This window comes from Mus caroli, unplaced genomic scaffold (genome assembly GCF_978045245.1).
Source record: "Mus caroli unplaced genomic scaffold, Mus_caroli_1 scaffold_14, whole genome shotgun sequence".
NCBI classification, from domain to species: domain Eukaryota; kingdom Metazoa; phylum Chordata; class Mammalia; order Rodentia; family Muridae; genus Mus; species Mus caroli.
In genome coordinates, this window is record NW_028227269.1 from 28,919,031 (window position 1) to 28,939,931 (window position 20,901).

The 20,901-nt window shown below is 41.1% G+C and overlaps 1 protein-coding gene across 2 annotated transcripts in view; it reads left to right on the forward strand.

Annotated features, from left to right (window-relative positions):
• Sh3yl1 (SH3 and SYLF domain containing 1) overlaps positions 1 to 20,901 on the forward strand; it is a 47,443-nt gene that overhangs the window by 3,982 nt on the left and 22,560 nt on the right. The window contains exons 1-5 of one of the 2 annotated variants that reach the window (XM_085830276.1): positions 3,288 to 3,366; positions 3,995 to 4,108; positions 7,152 to 7,265; positions 9,202 to 9,266; positions 20,443 to 20,555. In XM_085830276.1, the coding sequence (XP_085686402.1) occupies positions 3,303 to 3,366; positions 3,995 to 4,108; positions 7,152 to 7,265; positions 9,202 to 9,266; positions 20,443 to 20,555 (470 nt within the window). In that variant the 5' untranslated portion in view covers positions 3,288 to 3,302. Of the gene's footprint in view, positions 1 to 3,287; positions 3,367 to 3,994; positions 4,109 to 7,151; positions 7,266 to 9,201; positions 9,267 to 20,442; positions 20,556 to 20,901 lie in introns of those variants that run through there. The other variant, XM_021179031.2, reaches the window with a different exon arrangement.

The following is a 20,901-nucleotide window of genomic DNA, read 5'->3' on the forward strand; positions in this document are numbered from 1 at the left end:
AGTGACTTTCTGAACAGAATACCCTTCCTACAGGCCCTAATATTAATAATTAGTAAATGGGACCTCATGAAACTGAGACACTTTCATACAGCAAAGAACACTGTAATTTACATAAAGTGATAGCCTATGGATTGGGGATTTTTTTTTCACCAACTCTACATCCTAAAGAGGACTAATATCCAAAATGTATAAAGAACTCAAAAACTAAATATCAAGAAAACAAATAATCCAATGTAAAAAATGGAGTACAGATCTAAAACAGAATTCTCTATAGAGAAAACTCAAATGGATGAAAAACACTTAAAGAAATGTTCAGTATTTTTAGCCATCAGGGAAATGCAAATCAAGACTTACCTTGAGATTTCATCTTTAACCCACCTGAATGGCTAAGATCAATGAAAGCACATGACCGTTGATGCTGGTGACTGTGCAGAGTATCAGGAGCACCCATTCACGGCTGGTGGCAGTACAAACTTGTATAACCACTATGACATGAAATTGATGGAACTAGAAAAAGATCATCTGAGCTATCCCGGACCCAGAAAGACAAATAGTCTCTCATCTGTAGATGTTAGTTATTATATCATTGATAAGCAAGCTAACATCTGTAGACACACGAAGGGTAGGTATAAAGTAAGGGTCTTGAGGGTGCAGATAGATATCATTCGAAATGGAGTAAAATACATAGTTATGGATGGAGACTGGGCTAACAGGATCAGGTGGGGATGGAGAGGGAGTATGGGGAAATACAGTTAAAGTTAGGAGCCACTTGAGGGGCAGTGTGGAAACCTAATACAGTAGAAGCTTCCTAAAATATATACCTATATGAAGGTAATCTAAGTGCAGTCTACTAAGAATGGGGGAAACAGAATCACATCAGGCCATCTCTTGTCACCAAGTGAAGTTTCCAATACTAAGATTCAGCTACCATCTAATTGGGTTGTTGGCCAACAAGAAGTCCATGGGAATCCCAAGCTGATGCCAAGATAATAGTTTGCTCTCCACAAACTGACAGCAAGGTCCCATTGTTGAAGACAATACTTATGCAATTCACTGAACGTGGAATAGTTGAGCTTGTACCTACATAGAGCTTGTGCTTCTAGGTTCTAGTATCTTTGGTACAGGAAGGCATTCTGTACTTCCCAAATGAAGCAAGCACAAAGCCAGCCACAAACTCTTGCCTACAGTGGTGTTCTACCTTCAAAGTATGCTAGGATATTGGTGGCATAAAGCTTGTGGGACTGACCAAACAATATCTGATTTGACTTAAGGCCCACTCCACAAGACAGTACTCATACCTGGCACTGCCTTTGTGACCAAGAACCAGAAACTAGAAAGTAGACCTGACATTCTGCTATACTCAAGGATCAGTGCCTTGCTCAACCATCATCAGAGAAAATTCCTCCTGTAGCATGTGGGAACAAATACAGAGTCCTACAGACAGACATTGTGCAGACATTGGGAGTCCTTGGAACACTCAGTCCCAAATGGGATGTCAACATCAAACCACTGTCCTCATGGATTAGGGAAACCCAAGGAAGAGGAAGTAGAAAGACTTTTAGAGCTGGACAGGATGGTGGACACCAGGAAAATGAGGCCTTTTAAATCAACATGCTCAAAGCACATAGAAACTCACAGACTGGGGCAGCATGCGTAGGACCTGCCTGGATCTGCACTGGGCCCTCTGTGGATCTATAATAGCTTCCAGTTTAGTGGTGTTATGGGATCCCTGAGTATATGGTTGAGTGGATCTCTGATTTTTATGTCTTCTCTTGGGTTCCTTCCCTTCTGTTTGTTTGTCTTCTCCCAGGTCTTTTATCTTTTATTTTGTTATACTTTATTATTATTGACTAGAAACCTGTTTTGTTTTGTTTTGTTTTTTCTAAGAGACAGAAAGGGGTGGATCTGGATGAGAGAGGAGTGAGGAGGAACTGGAAAGAGAAGAGTAAAGGGAAACTATAATCAGGATATATTATGTGGGTAAAGACTCTATTTTCAATATGGGGCGGGGGGAGAGGAGGCGGTGAGGAAGAAATAGAAATAAGTAAAGCCAAGTTTGTAACTTTGCCAGGAATGTGAGAAATCTACACTGAAGTGCTGCTCACGTAACATTTAATAGTCTGTACCATGCAGGTGTTGCCGATGTGAAGTCGCTAACTCTGTCAGGAATTTCGTTTTTTTTTTTTTAAGATTTATTTATTTTTATTTATATGAGTACATTATAGCTGTCTTCAGACACACACCAGAAGAGTGCATTGGACCCCATTACAGATGTTTGTGAGCTACCATGTGGTTGCTGGGAATTGAACTCAGGATCTCTGGAAGAGCAGTCAGTGCTCTTAGCCACTGAATCATCTCTCCAGCCCCCAAGGAATTGCTGGTAAAAGAATAAAATACCACTTTAGATGACTCTTTGGAAACATAATTAGCCATGCACTTATTATTATGAACTACTATGAACTAGCAATTTCTATTATTGATGTTTATCAAAAAGAAATAAAACATTTATGCATATGTGACCATGATGGGAATATTTATAGAAGTTTAGTTTGGGATAGCTCCAAACTGGAAACAACCTGTTTATTAAAAAAAAAAACTAGTTAGAAGACTATATTGTGGTGTTCACATATATAAGGAGAAAAAATAAATGGGCTTCTGATCTCTGCCCAACATATATGACTCCCACTTGTTTTATTATGTATTAAGGTAGTTGGGAAAGGTAAAACCCTTTTTCTCACACATGAAATTCAAACAGATAAAACTGATAGAGAATAACAAATCTTATTGACGCTGCAGATGGGCAAGGCAAACCAGAATTGTTTAAAGGAGATGGGACTCTTGTACAAATGGCATCAGCTACACAGGTAAATTTGAGAACCAGTATTTAAATATTCTGTAGTAAAATTGAGTTAAAAATGCACATTACCATACATACTGTGAGGATACTGGTTTAAAAAGAATACCATACACAACATATACACTTAATTTTGCTTTTGCAAACTGGAAATGCACCCTCTCCCCCAAAATGCCATTGATAGACTTTCCCATAACTTTATTCTTACTAATGACCTTGTGTTGGGCTACAAAGAACCAAACAGTTATCTTCTAAGGAAGACAAACAAGACTCTGCCATGACTCTGGTTCCCTTTCTGCTTCTAAAACAAATTACATAGTCCAAGCTTACCAGCTGCCAATATGCATCTGTACTGTGCTCTTAGATAGCTCTAGACTTTGATAAATAAAAGGTTTCCCCCATACTACTTGGTCATTCCCAATGTCAGGTTACCAGGCGAAGTGGTGGCATGGATGTCATCGGCAGTTTCCATCTAAAACACTTGACCATAGACAATCAGATGAGGACCCCAGCTGCTGAACTCACCTGGCCTTATGTTTGCCCATCCCAAGACAAGAGAGTGGTGCCCCTTCTCCAGCCTGCTTCGGAGTTCAAGAGTTGCATGTATTCTGTTATAACAATGAAACATGTTTATGCTGGGAATGTAAAATGTTATGTTAAGAGCTAGCATATATTACTGGGCCTATTAACTTAGTTTCTGAGCATCCCAGAGTTTTACTTGTGACAGCCAGACATTTCCAAAATTTCTAATGAGAAAGGCCAACTGTATCAAATATTATGTCTACTAAAAGCAATTATAAAGTATATCTTTTGTTAATTCTCAAAATCAATATTTTTTATTGACACTGAAATAATTATGGGGAGAAGATACTTAACGAGGAGAGAAGGCCAGCCAGCTTTTGCCTAGGATTCCATGATCCCATGTTTTCATAAATCGTGAGAGTTTGAGTGTTTAGTGTTAGCTATCTGCAAGATTTCACAGCTTGAGGACACAGACCTGAGTAATCAGTGAGAACCAGAAGCCATTCCCTTTGGTGGAGTTTGACTTTAAATGCGTAATTGTGTGAGAGAAAAGTGAAGCTGAAATATATTCTGAAACTAGATTCTTTTTCCCCACTACAGTATGTTTTTTTACTCTTTCAGTGAATAATCCAATACCTTCTAATCTGAAATCAGAAGCAAAGAAGGCTGCCAAAATATTAAGAGAATTTACAGAAATAACTTCTAGAAATGGACCTGATAAGATCATTCCTGGTAGGTATATTTCTACATGTTTCTTTTCTGTGCTGCTTTCTGTATGGCTTAGTGTTTCTTAATGGGTGCCCTATGGAGACGTGTAAGCACTTAGACTACCCTAGTCTCACACCTTGGAGGGGGAGCACTTGGCGGGCAGCCCTCCAGCCAATCAGAAGAGGACCTCAGAGGGGCAGGCAGTCCTCCAGCCAATCAGCAGGGGACCTTAGAGGGGCAGCACTTGGCAGACAGTCCTCCAGCCAATCAGCAGAGTACACACTGTATACACTTTCACTTTGCTTTTCTCCACATAGAAGTACCAGCCTAACACCTTGAGTCCCTGCTCCATTTAGCTTTTAAAACTCTTTTCTTTTTAAATCAATTTTCAGGGAATTTGCAAACACATTTTTTCAAAACTTTTAGCTAATCTCTTAGATAAATTTTTATGATGTAAGCTTTCTCAAGCACTTAATGGTGTTTCTAAAAAAAAAAAAAAAGGAAATTGTATTTACAAGTAACATATTTCATGTAAGCAAAAGGCACCAAAGAGAATTTGGTACCATAATTCTGATGAACACCATACTTGGCTTTCTGTTCTTTTAAATGACACAGTTCTTTTACAGCGAAAGCTTTCGTCAACAATACAAATCTGTAGCTCCTGAAATGATACATAACAAGTGTGGCTTTAATCCTGTGTTCACACACAGGCTGATGTAGCTCATCAAACCCAAATCTTCCCTTGCAATGAAACAGAGTGAATATATAATATTATCTTTAAAAAGCAAGAAATTTTTAATACCAGAATCAAACATGAGTGTTGACAGATACATTTTAATTTGTGATTTTTTTCTTTCTATAGAAAATATTCGATTTCTATGATTTTTTTTTTAAAGAAGCCACTGGTCAGTAATTGCCAATACAGTTTTGTATTAGTATCTCCTTGCTTATCAGAATTCCAGTCCTGTAATGCCATTCCACTGGACTGAATTACACTCAGAACAGTAGAGAAGTGCTTGCTCTAATATGTTTCTCATGTGACTTTCGAGTCGTCAGACTGACCACTTGCAAACTGACCCAGAGGTAAATCCTGGGAATCATTGCCAGTTGGTTAGTATAACCAGCATCCAGTTGTTTCTGACAATGTTTCAGGGAATGCTCTTTTTATGTCTAAAAATAATTGTATTGAACAGTGCTGAAAAATTCTCCTAATTAAAGTGTGTGACTGTCCTTCAGTCAAGAAACACTCAATTTTTTTTTCTAAGCGGATGTCTTGAAATTATACAATAGAAATAGAAAGGATTGATAGAACATTGTTAGAGTAACTGTTAGCAGAAGTTATAGTTAGGTCACCTCAGCAGTACCCTCCATCTAGAGAGAACTTTGCTGTTTAGGGTAGGCTCTGACCTCGCTGCTGAGCAACCCTGGAAGCTTTGATCTGCTCAGGAACATGCATTTGCATTTCCCACAAGGTCTCCAGTGAACTGCATACATGCACTCATTTCAAAAGTAGAGCTTTTAAGCTTAAGGATGAATGCAGAGGAGAATCTAAGCTTTCAGTAGGAGCATGCTGCAGCGAAGGTGGGAAGCAGCTCTGTTGCTACCAACTGGTGCTAAAGGCTGAGGTAGAGACTTAATTTAGAAAGTAAACCTTCACAGCCGGGCGTGGTGGCGCACGCCTTTAATGCCAGCTCTCAGGAGGCAGAGGCAGGCAAATTTCTGAGTTCAAGGCCAGCCTGGTCTACAAAGTGAGTTCCAGGACAACTAGGACTACAGAGAGAAACCCTGTCTCATAAAACCAAAATGAAAGAAAGAAAAGAAAAGAAAGAAAAGAAAAGAAAGAAAAGAAAAGAAAAAAAAAGAAAAGAAAGAAAGAAAGCCTTTCCAAGCATGGTCTGTTGTTACAAATGAGGAGACGGTTGCAGATTATTTAGGAATCACTAGTGTTTTATTGTCTCTGAATCTGGGTGGATAATGTATAAAAAAAAATGGTAGTTGGCATGTGAAGAATGCTCACTTTCAAAACCATGCTGTTATGGGTAATGTCTTCAAATTGAGGCATTAGTAACATTAGAAGCATCGATACCAGAATGACATGTATAGGACATGGTACCAACATGTGGCACTAAAATAAATAAATAATAATAAGTAGTAAATATGCTTGATTGTATATATGTTATAATTTTCAATCTATTACAACATATGTGCAGCATCTTAAAACACAAAAGTAAGGTGTTTGGCTAGAGAGCTGACTCAGCAGCTAAGAACACTGGCTGCTTTTACAGAGGACCTAGGTTGGTGCTCAGGAGCCACGTGGCCGCTTACCCCTATCTAACTCCAGTGTTAGGGACGCCGCACTCTTCTGACCTCTTCAGACATGTGATCCACATGCATAACATGCATGCACTCACACGTACACATAGAATAAAAATAAAAGCAAACCTTCAAAGGACAGGTGTCCTCAGTTTCTGGTGCACAGGAAGGTACCCTTGTCCTCTACCTCCCACAGAGGAAGGTTATAAACCTTTTGTGTATGTGTGGGCTTTTTTGGTTGGTTGGTTTGTTTTGGTTTGGTTTGGTTTGGAGACAGGGCTTCACTAGCCCAGGTTAGCTTGGAATTCACTGTGTAGATCAGGCTAGCCTGGAATTCTCAAATATCCTCTTGCTTCTACCTTCCAAGTACTAGAATTAAAGGTGTGTACTACCACACCTGGGCTTAAACTGCCTTCCAGTGATGTCTTTGAAAGGCTGAAACATAAGTGTGAAAAATTATCTATTATGTAAGCAAATTCACATTGTGGTGAGGTTGTTCCTTTAGTGGGCACATTCACGTAAAATCTCATTTTATGTCATGAACTCTGAAATATGAATACATTAGTTTTATACATAAAATTAGAATTTCAGTATAAAATGGTAGTTCAAACGGATTATGAGTTTAAAAAAAAACTTTGAAATAGCAAATCACTTAATTTTCATAGTAATAAGTAAAGAATTCAGCTATGCATCTTTGAAATCAAAGCTCTGTCACAAGCTGTCTTTTAGTCATTGCTATTGTGTTTGTTTGCAGCCCACGTGATTGCAAAAGCAAAAGGTCTTGCAGTTTTGTCTGTGATTAAAGCCGGGTTTCTGGTCACAGCCAGGGGAGGCAGTGGGATTGTCCTGGCTCGTCTTCCGGATGGAAGTAAGTTGATACCTGAAGAGACCTAACATCTTCTATGTTCTGCATCTGTCTGGGTCTCATAGGGAGTATGACCAGTGTGAATGCCACGTGTGCTTCTTCTAAAACATGCAGTATGTGTCAGGAAAAGCAGGGAAGCTGGCCTTAGATTATTCCTAGGCCATTACTCCAGGTGTATCTGACTGTTCCATTACATTTTGTAGGCCTTCCATTAGGACGCTTTCTTGAATACTACACACATTTATCAAATAGGGGTTCTTACTTCTCAGTTCCGTAGAAAAGCACGTCTCCTCTGTGCACGAATGCCAGCTTGGGTTCTCTGTAAGACATGTGAAGGCCTTCTGCCTCCTGCCAGCAGAGTCATGTTGAAAGCATTGCTACATTTTTTTTTTTGGACTAAAAACTGTAATTTGATCTTTATGAGACAAATTCAAAATGCATTTGCTATCTTTACTATGAACCTTAAGAGCCTTATACTAGTATTTAAAACATAGTCACATGTCAGAACCAACTAAAGTGCCTTTTCAGTTTGGCCTGTGTTGTTGTTCATGTGAGGAGACACCTTGCACTGTGAATAACTAATTTATCATTTATACCTTCAGGTCATAAGCACGGAGGTTGATAAACACGTCCTTTATCCCTTTATTTGGGTTCGTCGTTTCCTGCAGGTGTCCCCAGAGCCAGCAGGGTTATCTTCCCACAGTTGGGGTCTGCTTTTCATAGTTCAGGGTTGCCTTTGGTACTGGAGTACAGCATAACTCCAGTGCTGTACCCAGTCACTTCCCTTCTATAGGCCCTTTAATAAAAACTCTCACCATGTAATCCTTTCAGTTCAGCTCAATCAATTCAGTTAAAACCCTAAATCTTTACAGTTAGAAAATACGAAGCTCTTTCTATGAACTGTTACCCAGATGCTCAAGGGCAGAGGTCTCAGCAGTGACAGCAAACGCAGTGGCGGGCTGGGCCCTGCCGGAGGCTCTCCAGATCCATGCTATCCACAACAGACACTTGCTGCTTAAACCTAAGGGGCTGTCTCTACCAACCTCTCTATCCCTGCTCTCCACCGCACTGCATCTTCCTATTGTTTTCAAAGGCTGAGTTTCCTTCCCCCATCTTCCAGAAAAAACAGCTATCCACCTGCTGAAACTAACAGAAAGGCTGCCCAAAAAAGGGCAAGGCGAGTTTCTGATCCCAGAGAACAGGCCAGTAAGGTAGGCATTGTCAGGCACAGGACTGAAAAGCAGCTTCAGGATTACTAGGCACTAATTCTGTAATCCAACCTCTTCCAAGACCAGCAGATTAGTTCCAGAAGTATCCATCAGTAATACTTCTCTAGGGTGAGTCCCCAGCAAAGGGAGGTCAGCATAGAAGCATCGTTTAGAGATAAACACTCTCACCACCAAACTAAAAGGAGTTTTTCTTCATTTGTTTCTATCCAGAAAAAAATAAGTGCATATCAGATTTTAAACTCCAAATAAAAATATTGTGCTTAGATTACAAATATAAAGGAAACTTCTTTTGCACAAGAGGTGCCAAAACAATATATAACAGCAACAATTTAGAGTTATATTACCAGTCCCTGCCCCCAGGAGTCATTGAAACACTCTTGAATCTTGATCTCTTATGTCTGACACCATTGTGACCTTACATGGGCAGTTAAGCTTTAAAAAATATTGATCGTTAAAATTCTTACTGTTGTATTATGTTAAGTGGATAGTGCGATCATAGTTTAGGCATATGCGAGCCATTAGGGAAAGCGTGAGTTTCATGAGTTTGTGGGTGTGACATTCTTGGTGGATACTTAGTATCTTTTTTAAAACATTTAACTTTGAAATGATTTTAAAGTATAAGATTCAAAGTCTCTTAAAAAATAAGTATTCCTTTACTTAATATTCATATGACACATTTTATATATTCGAATGTTCTTGTTTTTTGTCAGAATGGTCTGCACCTTCAGCCATTGGGATAGCTGGGCTTGGTGGAGGATTTGAAATAGGAATAGAGGTAAGTGGGCTGACTACACCGTTGTCACAATCCCTAAAGGTAGCCAGGCTCAGCATGGTGGGCGGGGGCTCCAGAGTGACCTTATTTTGCTTCTTACAGAAGAAATCAGATCGTTCCCCTCCAGCTTCCTCTCCTCTCCTCTCCTCTCCTCTCCTCTCCTCTCCTCTCCTCTCCTCTCCTCTCCTCTCCTCTCCTTTCCTCTCCTCTCCTATTACCTCCTTCCTTCCCTTAATGTATATTTATCTGTCTTTTACCTTCTGTATTAACTGTTGTATACATCCAAGACAACATAAACACAGAATGTTTGAGTTCTGCTCCTCGGGGTCTCACCAGCAGTGTAGACAGTAGAATCCACTGTGGAACCTTGGAAGTGCTGCTCCCAGCAGCTGTGGCCTCTGGTGCCTTCTCCTGGTCGTTCCTTTCCTCAGATCAGCTCCCCGGACTTCCAGTTCTGATGTCCCCAGCACTCTTCATTTGATCCCACTCCTTATTTCCATCTCTTCTTCCACAATTCCCAATCGTCTTTTTACACCCTGCCATTTCTATAGTCCCTATGCCCTCTGCTTGCCCCAACTCCAGGTGAGCCTGCTTTGAGCATCAGATAAAATGTCATTTGATTTGAACGTGTTGAGAGACCAAGTAGTAATAGGTAACTTAAATTTCAAAAAAACTAAAGACCAAAAAGGAGACCTTCAAGATCACTCTTTAGAAACTGAGAATTTTTTCCAGTTTAATTGCCTTAAAAAAGAAATGTAATGAAACGTGAGGACATTAAACAAACATCTTATTAAATATATACTTTATTGTTTTCAAAACAACATGGATTACTGGGTGAACTACTCTATGGGGGAGGGTGGCACTGGCTCAAATTCTAACCAGAGCACCCACCTGCTGTGTGATGTTGAAAGGAACTCTCTTCATCTACAACATAGAGATGGAAATGGCCTTCCCTTAGCTTATACTAATAATCAAATAGACTGACATGCATAAAAACCTCTTGGAATAATATGTTATAATTTTTTTAATTTTATCATTTACAAAGTTTGGATCACGAAGCTTATATTGATGGTAGTATAAAATTAGTTCTGGAATTTATTTCATTAACATCCAAAAAAGATAATTATTAGTTTTTTAAATGTAGTTTTGAATTATTACCTAGAGTTACTTATTGCATCTTAAATACTGTCTTTAGTATTTTTATTGCTTCTTTTAAAGTGTTTTGAAACAAATGCCCTAAAATATAGGTCCTAAATAATTGACAGTTCCCCAGGAATTCCATGCAGAGTAAGGGAAAGCCTGTTCCTATTACTGTCAGTGGGAAATCCCTGGGATTAGCTTTCTCAGGAGAAGGAGAATTGCAGTCCAGCATCAAGGTCATGCATGGCCAGGTGAACTGGGATGCAGATACCATACCGTTCACTGCAGATACCATACTGTTCACTGCAGATACCATACTGTTCACTGCAGATACCGTACTGTTCACTGCAGATACCGTACTGTTCACTGCAGATACCGTACTGTTCACTGCAGATACCATACTGTTCACTGCAGATACCGTACTGTTCAGCTGTCAGGCTTAAGGACAGCGTTTACAGAGTCCTCATATGTGAGTTTGGGAGATGCTGAGTGTACAGTAATTGTTATTTTCTTCTCCATTGCTTCTCCAGAATCCCTATAGAGTATATTCAGATCTGCTATATGGGGCTTTGGACTTTTATGGATCTGTCCCCATCTTTATTAATGTCATTTATTCTATTTTCAGAGAGAGAACCTCAAATTTGTATCTTCCGTAGCTTTTTTGGTTGTCTCCCTGACCCTGAGAAAGTGCGCTTACTCCTCAGTAAGAGCTCTAGAGAAACCAATGACCTTGAACGGGGGAACATCATTTGTAAAAAGACCCAATAAGAAATAAGTTAAACTACTCAGCAAGCTAAGCATCTGCCGTTGGAGATTTAGATGACAAGTCATATTTTTCTTCTGAGTCATAAAAACATCCAGCCATCTTAACCTTTACATATAAATACCCTTGATCAGACAATTAAAAATTAAATACTAGGAGCCATAACAATAACACACACATTTACCATCTGCTGTAAGAAATTTTTTTCCTAGAGAGAAGGGGAGTTAAGTGGTAGATTCCCGCTGTGGTCTTCACCTACTGCACAGAACAGCTTCCCTGTAGCTGCACAGGTGGACACTGCCCCCAGTGTTCCCCTTTAGTCTTAGTTTTCCTAACCTGTACTTCCTAGTTCCCTGGAAAACCCTGAGGCCTTATGGAATTAGGGCCTGAGAGGAGGGACTGGATACCGATGTGCAGGTCCAAGGACCTTGCCTATCTTCTCCTTTCCAGGAGGAAAATGAATTTTGTAAGCCTAGCTGTGATTATTTCAAGCAGGTGGCTATTCAGTTCAAAATACATTGCACAATATCATATTAGTAAAAAAAAAAGTTTAATCTAAATTATACACATGAAGTAATGTAATAAATTGATACTACCTGTGTACATACTTATAAACCATTAGACCTTATAAGTTTCCAAATAAATCTTGGAGAAAATACAAGATAGTTTTTTTGATTTTTATAGCATGTATGATAAATTGGTGTTTATAGCATCCAAAAGAATGAAGCTGACTGTGGTGCTGGAATGTTGTGTGAAAGATTTTAGACAGAGTCCCTTTAATCCCTCCCATGTATGAGCATCCCATTGTTATCAGCACCTTTGACGAATAATAGTAACCACAATCTGCAAATAGTTAATCTTTCCGATGTTCTTGAGCACACAGTGCCTTTTCCTTAGGCTGTTCTGTTCTCTTCCCTATCACAGAGTCTGTGCGCCACCTGACCCAGAACAGAGACTTTGTAGGAAATTTTGCTATAAACATGCTTGGGTCTGAATTGGGCCAGTCAAATCCTATCTCCAGAGCTGACTTTTCCATGAGCTAAAACAGCATATGAGAATTTTATTTTCAGTATTATCCATAGCCAAAGGGCACTTATTTCCCTATAAGCCTGAAGCTAGTGATCTGCATATCCATAACGAGTTTGCATTTATCTGCAGCTGGAGACAGACAGCCTGAAACCTTAGCATGTATTTTTTCTTTACAAAGATATCAAGTAACCGGAAAATAGAATGATTCTGTGAGCCATGGAGATCTTGGTTCCTTTGCCAATAAAACCTCTCAGCTATTTTTCCCTTTAGCCCTTTTAAAAATGATTGTATCTGTTAAAACATTAACTATAAAACCCAGGCATGTAAAGGAATTTAGGGAAGTGGGGTCTTGTTCCTTAGTTTGTTGTGTCTTCATAATTACAAAGTAGGAACAATAGCAAGATCATCCATCCATCTTTGGTGGGGCAAATACAAAGGCAGACCACAGAAGTGAGGCAAAGGAGTCCCGGGTAAGAGAAATACCTTACCACAGAAGAAACAGTCTTGGAAATGCCCATAGAAAGAGCAAGCATCAGGACCAGGATAGCTTTTATCTCTAGTCTCCTGTCTAGCCCTGTGGCTAAGGGACTCTCCCTGGACTTTATTGGACCTAATTTTGCCAGCAAGACTATACGTCCCTGCTCACAGCAGGCCGGAGGAGCCATTTCTTTCCCTTTATTAGAGATAACTGAACTATATTTTGGTTTTTTGTGTTTTTTTGGTCTGCAACCCTATAGGTGGAACAACAATATGAACTAACCAGTACCCCCAGAGCTCGTATATCACTGGGAAGAGAGGCCCCTTGGTATTGCAAACTTTATATGCCCCAATACAGGGGAATGCCAGGGCCAAGAAGCGGGAGTGGGTAGAGTGGGGAGCAGGGCAGAGGGGGGGGTATAGGGAACTTTCGGGATAGCATTTGAAATGTATATAAAGAAAATATCTAATAAATAAAAAAGATAAATTAATAAATAAATAAATAAGAGATCTGTGGAGCAGCCCTCCCTGCCCCCCGCCAAAGCACAGATGGGGCAGGCTTCAGTGGTGAAAGTAAGTTTACATCTAATTTATCCTGTTGTATCCAGCTGAACAGGCAGGCTTACATCCTCAAAGAAAGTTCTTCCTAAACACTGTAGACAGACAGAGGGTTCTGCAGTAAAACAAACAAATGGACAGAACCTACACCAGGCATCACATTCTTCCACATATTTATTCAAAGATGACAACATTCATTTCCATTGTTTTCTTAATGGACAATCTGACTTCTGAGAAGCACAGCTTTGAAAGCCGGTAGTATAAGAATATAATAATGACAGGCTATGTCTTACATACATTCAACAGCTTCTTTATAGGAAAATGGCAGTGAACTCCAAAGCACAGAACACAGCACTGCTTCCAGCCTACCCTAGAATAATCTGACTGGCAGAGTTCATAATAGATGCTGAGTTTCTGTCATTGGAACTTGGTAGGGGTTGGAGCACCAACCAACTCAGTCTTTTACAGAGAGAATATTAGGAAGCCTTTGTCAGAGATGAGAGTTTAGTCTTTAAGCCTCCAAGGACACAGCTGCGTGAGGACTGGAAGATGGTGGAAGGCAATCCCTCTATCTGGTTTGTGTGGTGAGACTAGCCACTGCCTCAGAGTTAGGTGTGTGAGCCTCTGTAACAAGATCAGCAGGGAAGTTGCATAGCTTCCAGGCAGAGTCAACAGGGGTTGGGAGAATGGAGAGAAGACAAGTCAAGCCTCTGTGGAGTATGAGTAAGAGGGGTTGTGTGACAAAGCTTTTCCTGGGAAAAGACAGTACTCATCTACTCACTGCAGATAGGGAGTCCACAACAGACCAAAGTCCCAACAGAGTGAGCCAGAGTTTTATTGGGCTTAGTTATAGTAATATGGGCTGGGTGAGGGGTTGCTATAGGAGCAGAAATGACTCGAAGAAAGCTGCATCAATAAAAGCTTACTCAGTTCCAGGCAGTTCTTCTAGTTTCTGCTGCTTCTAAGCAGCTGATCTCAGAGTCATCTTTGCATTGTTAATACCACTTGATGAGAATAACATGACTACCACAATATTTAAGCCAAATTTGAAGCAAACTTTATTAAATACTGGATAGGAAGATGGACACTAGCCAGGGCCACCCCCAGGATTCCCAGATAATGCCACTGAATTACATTAGACAGAGGCTTATAAAGGCAAAGCCTACAAGTTTATATACTTTCTCTCCCTTTATCCAATCAGGGGTCCCTGACTTCTGTCCATTGGTTGGGTGTAAATATCTGCATCTGACTCTTTTCGCTGCTTGTTGGGCCTCTCGGAGGGCAACCTTGCTAGGCTCCTGTCTGTAATCACACCATAGCAACAGTAATAGTGTTGGGCCTTGGAGCTTTTCCTTGAGATAGATCCCAAGTTGGGCTGGTCACTAGACTGCCTTTCCCCTCGGCCTCTTCTCCATTTTTGTCCCTGCGGTTCTTTTAGACAATTCTGGGTCAGAGTTTTTGACTGTGGGATGACAACCCCATCCCTCCACTTAGTGCCCTGTCTTGTTTTTTTAATTAGGTATTTTCTTCATTTATATTTCCAGTGTTATCCCAAAAGTCCCCCATACCCTCCTCCCCACTCCCCTATCCACCCACTCCCACTTCTTGGCCCTGGTGTTCCCCTGTACTGGGGCATATGAAGTTTGCACGACCAATGGGCTTCTCTTTCCACTGATGGCCGACTAGGCCATCTTCTGATACATATGCAGCTAGAGTCAAGAGCTCCGGGGTATTGGTTAGTTCATATTGTTGTTCCACCTATAGGGTTGCAGATCCCTTTAGCTCCTTGGGTACTTTCTCTAGCTCCTCCATTGGGGGGCCCTGTGATCCATCCAATAGCTAACTGTGAGCATCCACTTCTGTGTTTGCTAGGCCCTGGCATAGTCTCACAAGAGACAGCTATATCAGGGTCCTTTCAGCAAAATCTTGCTAGTGTATGCAATGGTGTCAGCGTTTGGAGACTGATTATGGAATCGATCCCCAGATATGGCAGTCCCTAGATGGTCCATCCTTTTGTCTCAGCTCCAAACTTTGTCTCTGTAACTCCTTCCATGGGTGTTTTGTTCCCAATTCTAAGAAGGGGCAAAGTGTCCACACTTCGGTCTTCGTTCTTCTTGAGTTTCATGTGTTTCACAAATTGTATCTTATACCTTGGGTATTCTAAGTATCTATCTGGTGGACTCTACAAGTTCCCTCTCCCCACTGATGGACATTTCATCTAAGATCCCTTTGAATCCCCTCAGGTCTCTGGTACTGAAGGAAGGTAAAATATTGTAACTTGTGAGTTATTTAAGAGCCCACTGCCCAGGCCTGGGACTGAGAACAAAGCAGAACAGCCCCCAGGCCTGCCAGGGCAGGGCTGTTGTTAAAGCATTCCTAAGAACATCTTAACTGTGAAGATGAAAAGAATTCAAGGATGCAGGCAAGGCCATCTGGCCGGAACCTCCCCTCTGTCTATTGCCCCTTGGCACCAGGTAAAAGTCATCAACTGGTTGCTATGTGAACAAAGATAAACCCCCAGCCCACAGGAACAAAGCCCTTTTGCTCTGTAATCCTTCTGTTAATGTTTAAGTAAGTCAATAGTGTGTCGCTATGCTGAATTCCACACCCCTAAGCCCCTTACCCCATAAAAACTCCTAGCTTTCGAGCCTCGTGGCCGACATCCGTTATCTCCTGTGTGGGATGCATGTTGGTCCGGAGCTCCGTAATTAAACGTCCTCATGTAATTACAGCAAGAGATGGTCCTTCGTGATTTTTTGGGTGCACGCCAAATCGGGAATGGAGTGGGGGTTTCCCCACTAGGTCTAACAGTACTTTCTAGATGGTCCTCCTATCTCCCACCTCCCACCCACTGAGGTTGCATATTTCCATTCATTATGCTGGCCCTCAGGGCTTTTCTCCTGCCCCACCCCCATACATGATCATGTTCCTCCTTTCCCCTCTCCCGTTCTACCACTGAGGTCTCTTCCTCCCTTTGCCTCCAGTGATTTGGGATTGAAGCATCCTCACTTGGGCCCTTCAGCTTGTTAACCTTCTTGAGTTCTGTGGATTGTATCCTAGGTATTCTGTACTTTTTTTTTTTTTTTTGGCTAATATCCACTTATTAGTGAGTACATAACATGCATGTCCTTTTGGGCCTGAGTTACCTCATTCAGGATGATATTTTCTAGTTCCAGCCATTTTCCTGCAAAACTCATATGTCCTTGTTCATAATTGCTGAATAGTATTCCATTGTATAAATGAACTACATTTTCTGTATCCATTCTTCTGTTGTGAGACATCTGGGTTGTTTCCAGATTCTGGCTATCACAGATAAGGCCACTATGAACATAGTGGAGTACATGCCCCTGTGGTACATGGTAGGGCATCTTTTGAGTATATGCCCAAGAGTGGTATTGCTGGGTCTTCAGATAGATCTATTTCCAATTTTCTGAGGACCCTCCAGATTGATTTCCAGAGTGGTTGTACCAGTTTGTAATCCCACCAGCAATGGAGGCATAAAACATTCAAACGTTTGTCAGATTCTCCAGTGCTGTCTTATACTGTCTCATGTTGCCCCACTGCCCGGCCTTCATCAGGAAGACTTTTCTGCTTTTCAGTTTCAGCTATAGAAATCTCTCGGGCTGTTATCTTGGTCACTAGTATCACAAAAAGAACACAGGATCATCTTACTCTTACTTCAGAGAAACCAAATACAGAGCAGATAGAAAATTAGAAGACTGACTTTTCCTAAGAAGCCTCTCAGGGTTTCTTTTCCTGACTTAACTGGCCTGAGTGGTTGTAAGTGTAGGTAAAAAGTCTGAGCTTACTTTCAATTTGAAAGCCCACCAAAACCACCAATTCCTGAGCTCAAAAACCTAAAATCCCTGACCTAAATATCCAAGCAGCCCCACCCTTCATCCCCCAGAAGCCCTGTGTCCTGCTCAGATCCCTACGGACTTCTCTCCCTAGCAGAGGCAGCCACTTCTTGGGTGTTTCCCAATAAGCCTCTTGTGTGAGATTTGTTGCGCAGTGTGAGTTTGTAGTGTTCCTTGGCTCCAGACTGACAGAATACTTTTCTTCTTGGAGCTGCAATGCTCTACTGGGGAAACCTTTCTCTTGGAGCTTACCCTAAACTGTATGCAGCAACTAGTGCAGCATTTATGGAGGGAAATTCACATCTTTTGAGTGTGAATGTACCAAACAATACAAGGTTATTTTGTTACCTCCAGGTGTCTGTGAGACATGGTTATATAATCACAGCATGAAGTGCTTAAATGGGCAGAAGGAATGCTATCAGGTGTAATGGAATAGGCCTGTAATTCCAGCATTCAGCAGACCAAAACAGGATTGTACATCCAAGGCCAGCAGCATCAGTTGAAGAATGAGACAACAATGAAGAGATGCTAAACTGTCATGTCATTCAACACTGCAATCCTCAGTTGCATAGTTAACTATGTCAGTTAGTATAAGTGAAGATGCAGAGAAACTGGGCCAGTCCCTGGGCAGAGTTATTGGGTATCAAACAGCCCACGCTGTCTTGGGGCAGGGGATGGGGTGGGAGAGAGCAATTAAGAAAATGGTAGAAAGCAAGCAGGTTTTAGATGCCAGTCATCAGGGTGAGGACCTGAGCTAATCCAGGCATCTGGGTTGACTAGGTGCCCTTGCCCAAGGTAATTGACCTTTGCGGGAGGTTAAGGGAAGTTCCTGGAGGGTTAAGGGTGATTTCTGGCAAATAGGAATGGGCCTTAAGTGATCTGCTTTTCTAGTAAACAGAAACCCTGCCTTTAGGCATTAGTCAATCTATTTACCTGGCCAAAGTCCTGTTTAGGGCACTGTCACTCTTATTGCCAAGGGAGATGGGGAGTTTGCACTGAACACTTGGCAAGAGTTGAGAAGACTTCTGCACTTATCAAGAACTACTTGTATCAGGGATGGGCTTTTTGTTGTTGTTGTTTTATTAGATATTTTCTTTACTTACATTTCAAATGTTATTCCCTTTCCTAGTTTCCCCTCTGCAAATCCCCATCCCCTATCTCCTCCCCCCTCCCCCTGCTCCCCAACCCTCCCACTCCCATTCCTGGTCCTGGCGTTCCCCTATACTGGGGCATAGAACCTTCACAGGACCTAGGACCTCTCCTCCCTTTGATGACCAACTAGGCCATCCTCTGCTACATATACAGCTAGAGCCACAAGTTCCACCATGTGTTTTCTTTGATTGGTGGTTTAGTTCCAAGGAGCTCTGGGGATAATGGTTAGTTCATATTGATGTTCCTCCTATGGGGCTTCAAACCCCTTCAGCTCCTTGGGTACTTTCTCTAACTCCTTCATTGGGGACCTTGTGCTCTGCCCAATGGATGATTGTGAGCATCCACTTCTGTATTTGCCAGGCACTGGCAGAGTCCCTCAGGAGACAGCTATATCAGGCTCCTGTCAGCAAGCTCTTCTTGGCATCTGCCATAGTGTCTGGGTTTGGTGACTGCTAATGGGATGGATCCCCAAGTGGAGCAATCTCTGAATGGTCATTCCTTCAGTCTCTTCTCCAAACTTTGTCTATAACGCCTTCCATGGGCATTTTGTTCCCCCTTCTAAGAAGGATTCTGAGATTCTGGGCTAATATCCACTTATCAGTGAGTGCATAGCATGTGTTCTTTTGTGATTGGGTTACCTCACCTAGGATGATATCTTCCAGATCCATCCATTTGTCTAAGAATTTCATAAATTCATTGTTTTTAATAGCTGCATAGCACTCCATTGTGTAAATGTACCATATTTTCTGTATCCATTCCTCTGTTGAGGGACATCTGGGTTCTTTCCAGCTTCTGGCTTTTATAAATAAGGCTGCTATGAACATAGTGGAGCATGTATCCTTATTACATGTTGGAGCATCTTCTGTGTATATGCCCAGGAGAGGTATTGCTGGATATTCCGGTAGAACTATGTCCAATTTTCTGAAGGATGTTTTGATGACAAGATTTTTCTGTACATCAAATGAAACATTGATTAGAAAACATTTAGACATTTTTAAATAATTATGCCTGTTAAGGCATGTTTTAGGATCTGCTTGGCCTGTTATGTGGCCATATAGGCCTCATTCATTTCTTTTCCTTGCACAGTAGAGGGTGGCTATATGAACATGCCACCATTATAAAGAAGGAGCCAGACTTTGAGCATCTATCAACATTATTTCCCCCAAGATGACATAACAATTAAGAATTAATGGCATTCCCACCCAAATATCTTCTATTTTAAGCCCAGTTTCTTATCACCTGCCATTCTTCCTTCAACTTTACAGATACAGATGCTGTGTGTATCTGATCCTCATGACAGTTGGGTGAGGTATGTTCTGTGCTGAGACCTACCAAGGTCTTACAAGAACAGGATGCCACCTAAAGTATCACAGCTTAAGGGGGAGGGAAGTGTGGGTCAGCACTGCCATCTCCGTTGATGCCTCACACATGATACTCTTTTTCTTCTCTAACTTTGGGCCTCCTGTGGCCATTGTGAATTTGAAAAACAAACTCTATGCTGTATTGATCTAAGCATTCACTTGAATCTCCTTAGACATTACTAATAATAAAGCCAACTAACACGATTTAAATATCTAATATTCAGGCTCTTTAAGTATACAGCCACTTACTGAGTTTGGGTAGAAGCCACCTCAGACATGAAGCCTGGTATGAAGTCCTAGCTCTGCACTCTATCAGAATAGATTTTGTAGTTTATTTTGAGACCAGAGGCCATTTGGTCTTCACCGTTTTTGATCTGTTCTGGTTATCAGTGTTGACAATTTGCAGGCTCGATGGTACATTGTTAGCTGCCCTGCAAGTTGATGGGAGGGATAAAGGAGACTACTGAAGACTGTATGCCTCACAGGTATTTGCCATAATTTACCTGTGCAAGGCTGGCTTCTGGCCTTATCTACACAAAGCCCTTTCACATCTGGCTTCCTATCCATATTGAAAGTTATATGTGACAGAGCTGAGTTTAAGTCACTGTGTATGTTATGGACTGTTTAGTTTGGTTGTTTTGGTTTTGGGTTTTTCTCTTAGGGAGGTCGGGTGTTGTTTATCGAGTAGGTAGACTAGCTAGCTGCTTGGAATTAGCTAGCAGGATGGCCTTGAACACACTGAGATATACTTGCCTATGTCTCCCAAGTGCTAGGCTTAAACGTGTCTACTTGTTCATCAGTCTGTGTGGCTATTTATAAGTGAATGGATTTCTACATTTCAGGTATCCGATTTGGTGATCATTCTGAATTACGACAGAGCAGTAGAAGCCTTTGCAAAGGGTGGAAACCTGACCCTTGGAGGGAATTTTACTGTCGCAGTTGGGCCCCTAGGCAGGTATGTAAATATTCTAAACTATAAAGACAAAAGAGTCATAGTTTTTTCACATTAAGAAGAAAATTAAGTTAAAATGAACACACATGATTTCTAAAGCTTTTTCACAGGACATGCTTTCTGTCGAATTGACATAAATTTTTCTATAAGTATAGTCAAGTTTTATTAACTGATAAAGGATATAAGTATTCTGGAATAAATTTTTCTTAAAGTAAATCATTGAAGATAAAATGGTTGAATCTTATTGAGCAGTGTTTATAGCACTAATTTTAATTTCCTTCTCTTTTAATGAAACAGTATTCTTGCATTAGTAATCATGCTAGAGAGGTACAATTGTGCCTACTTACGG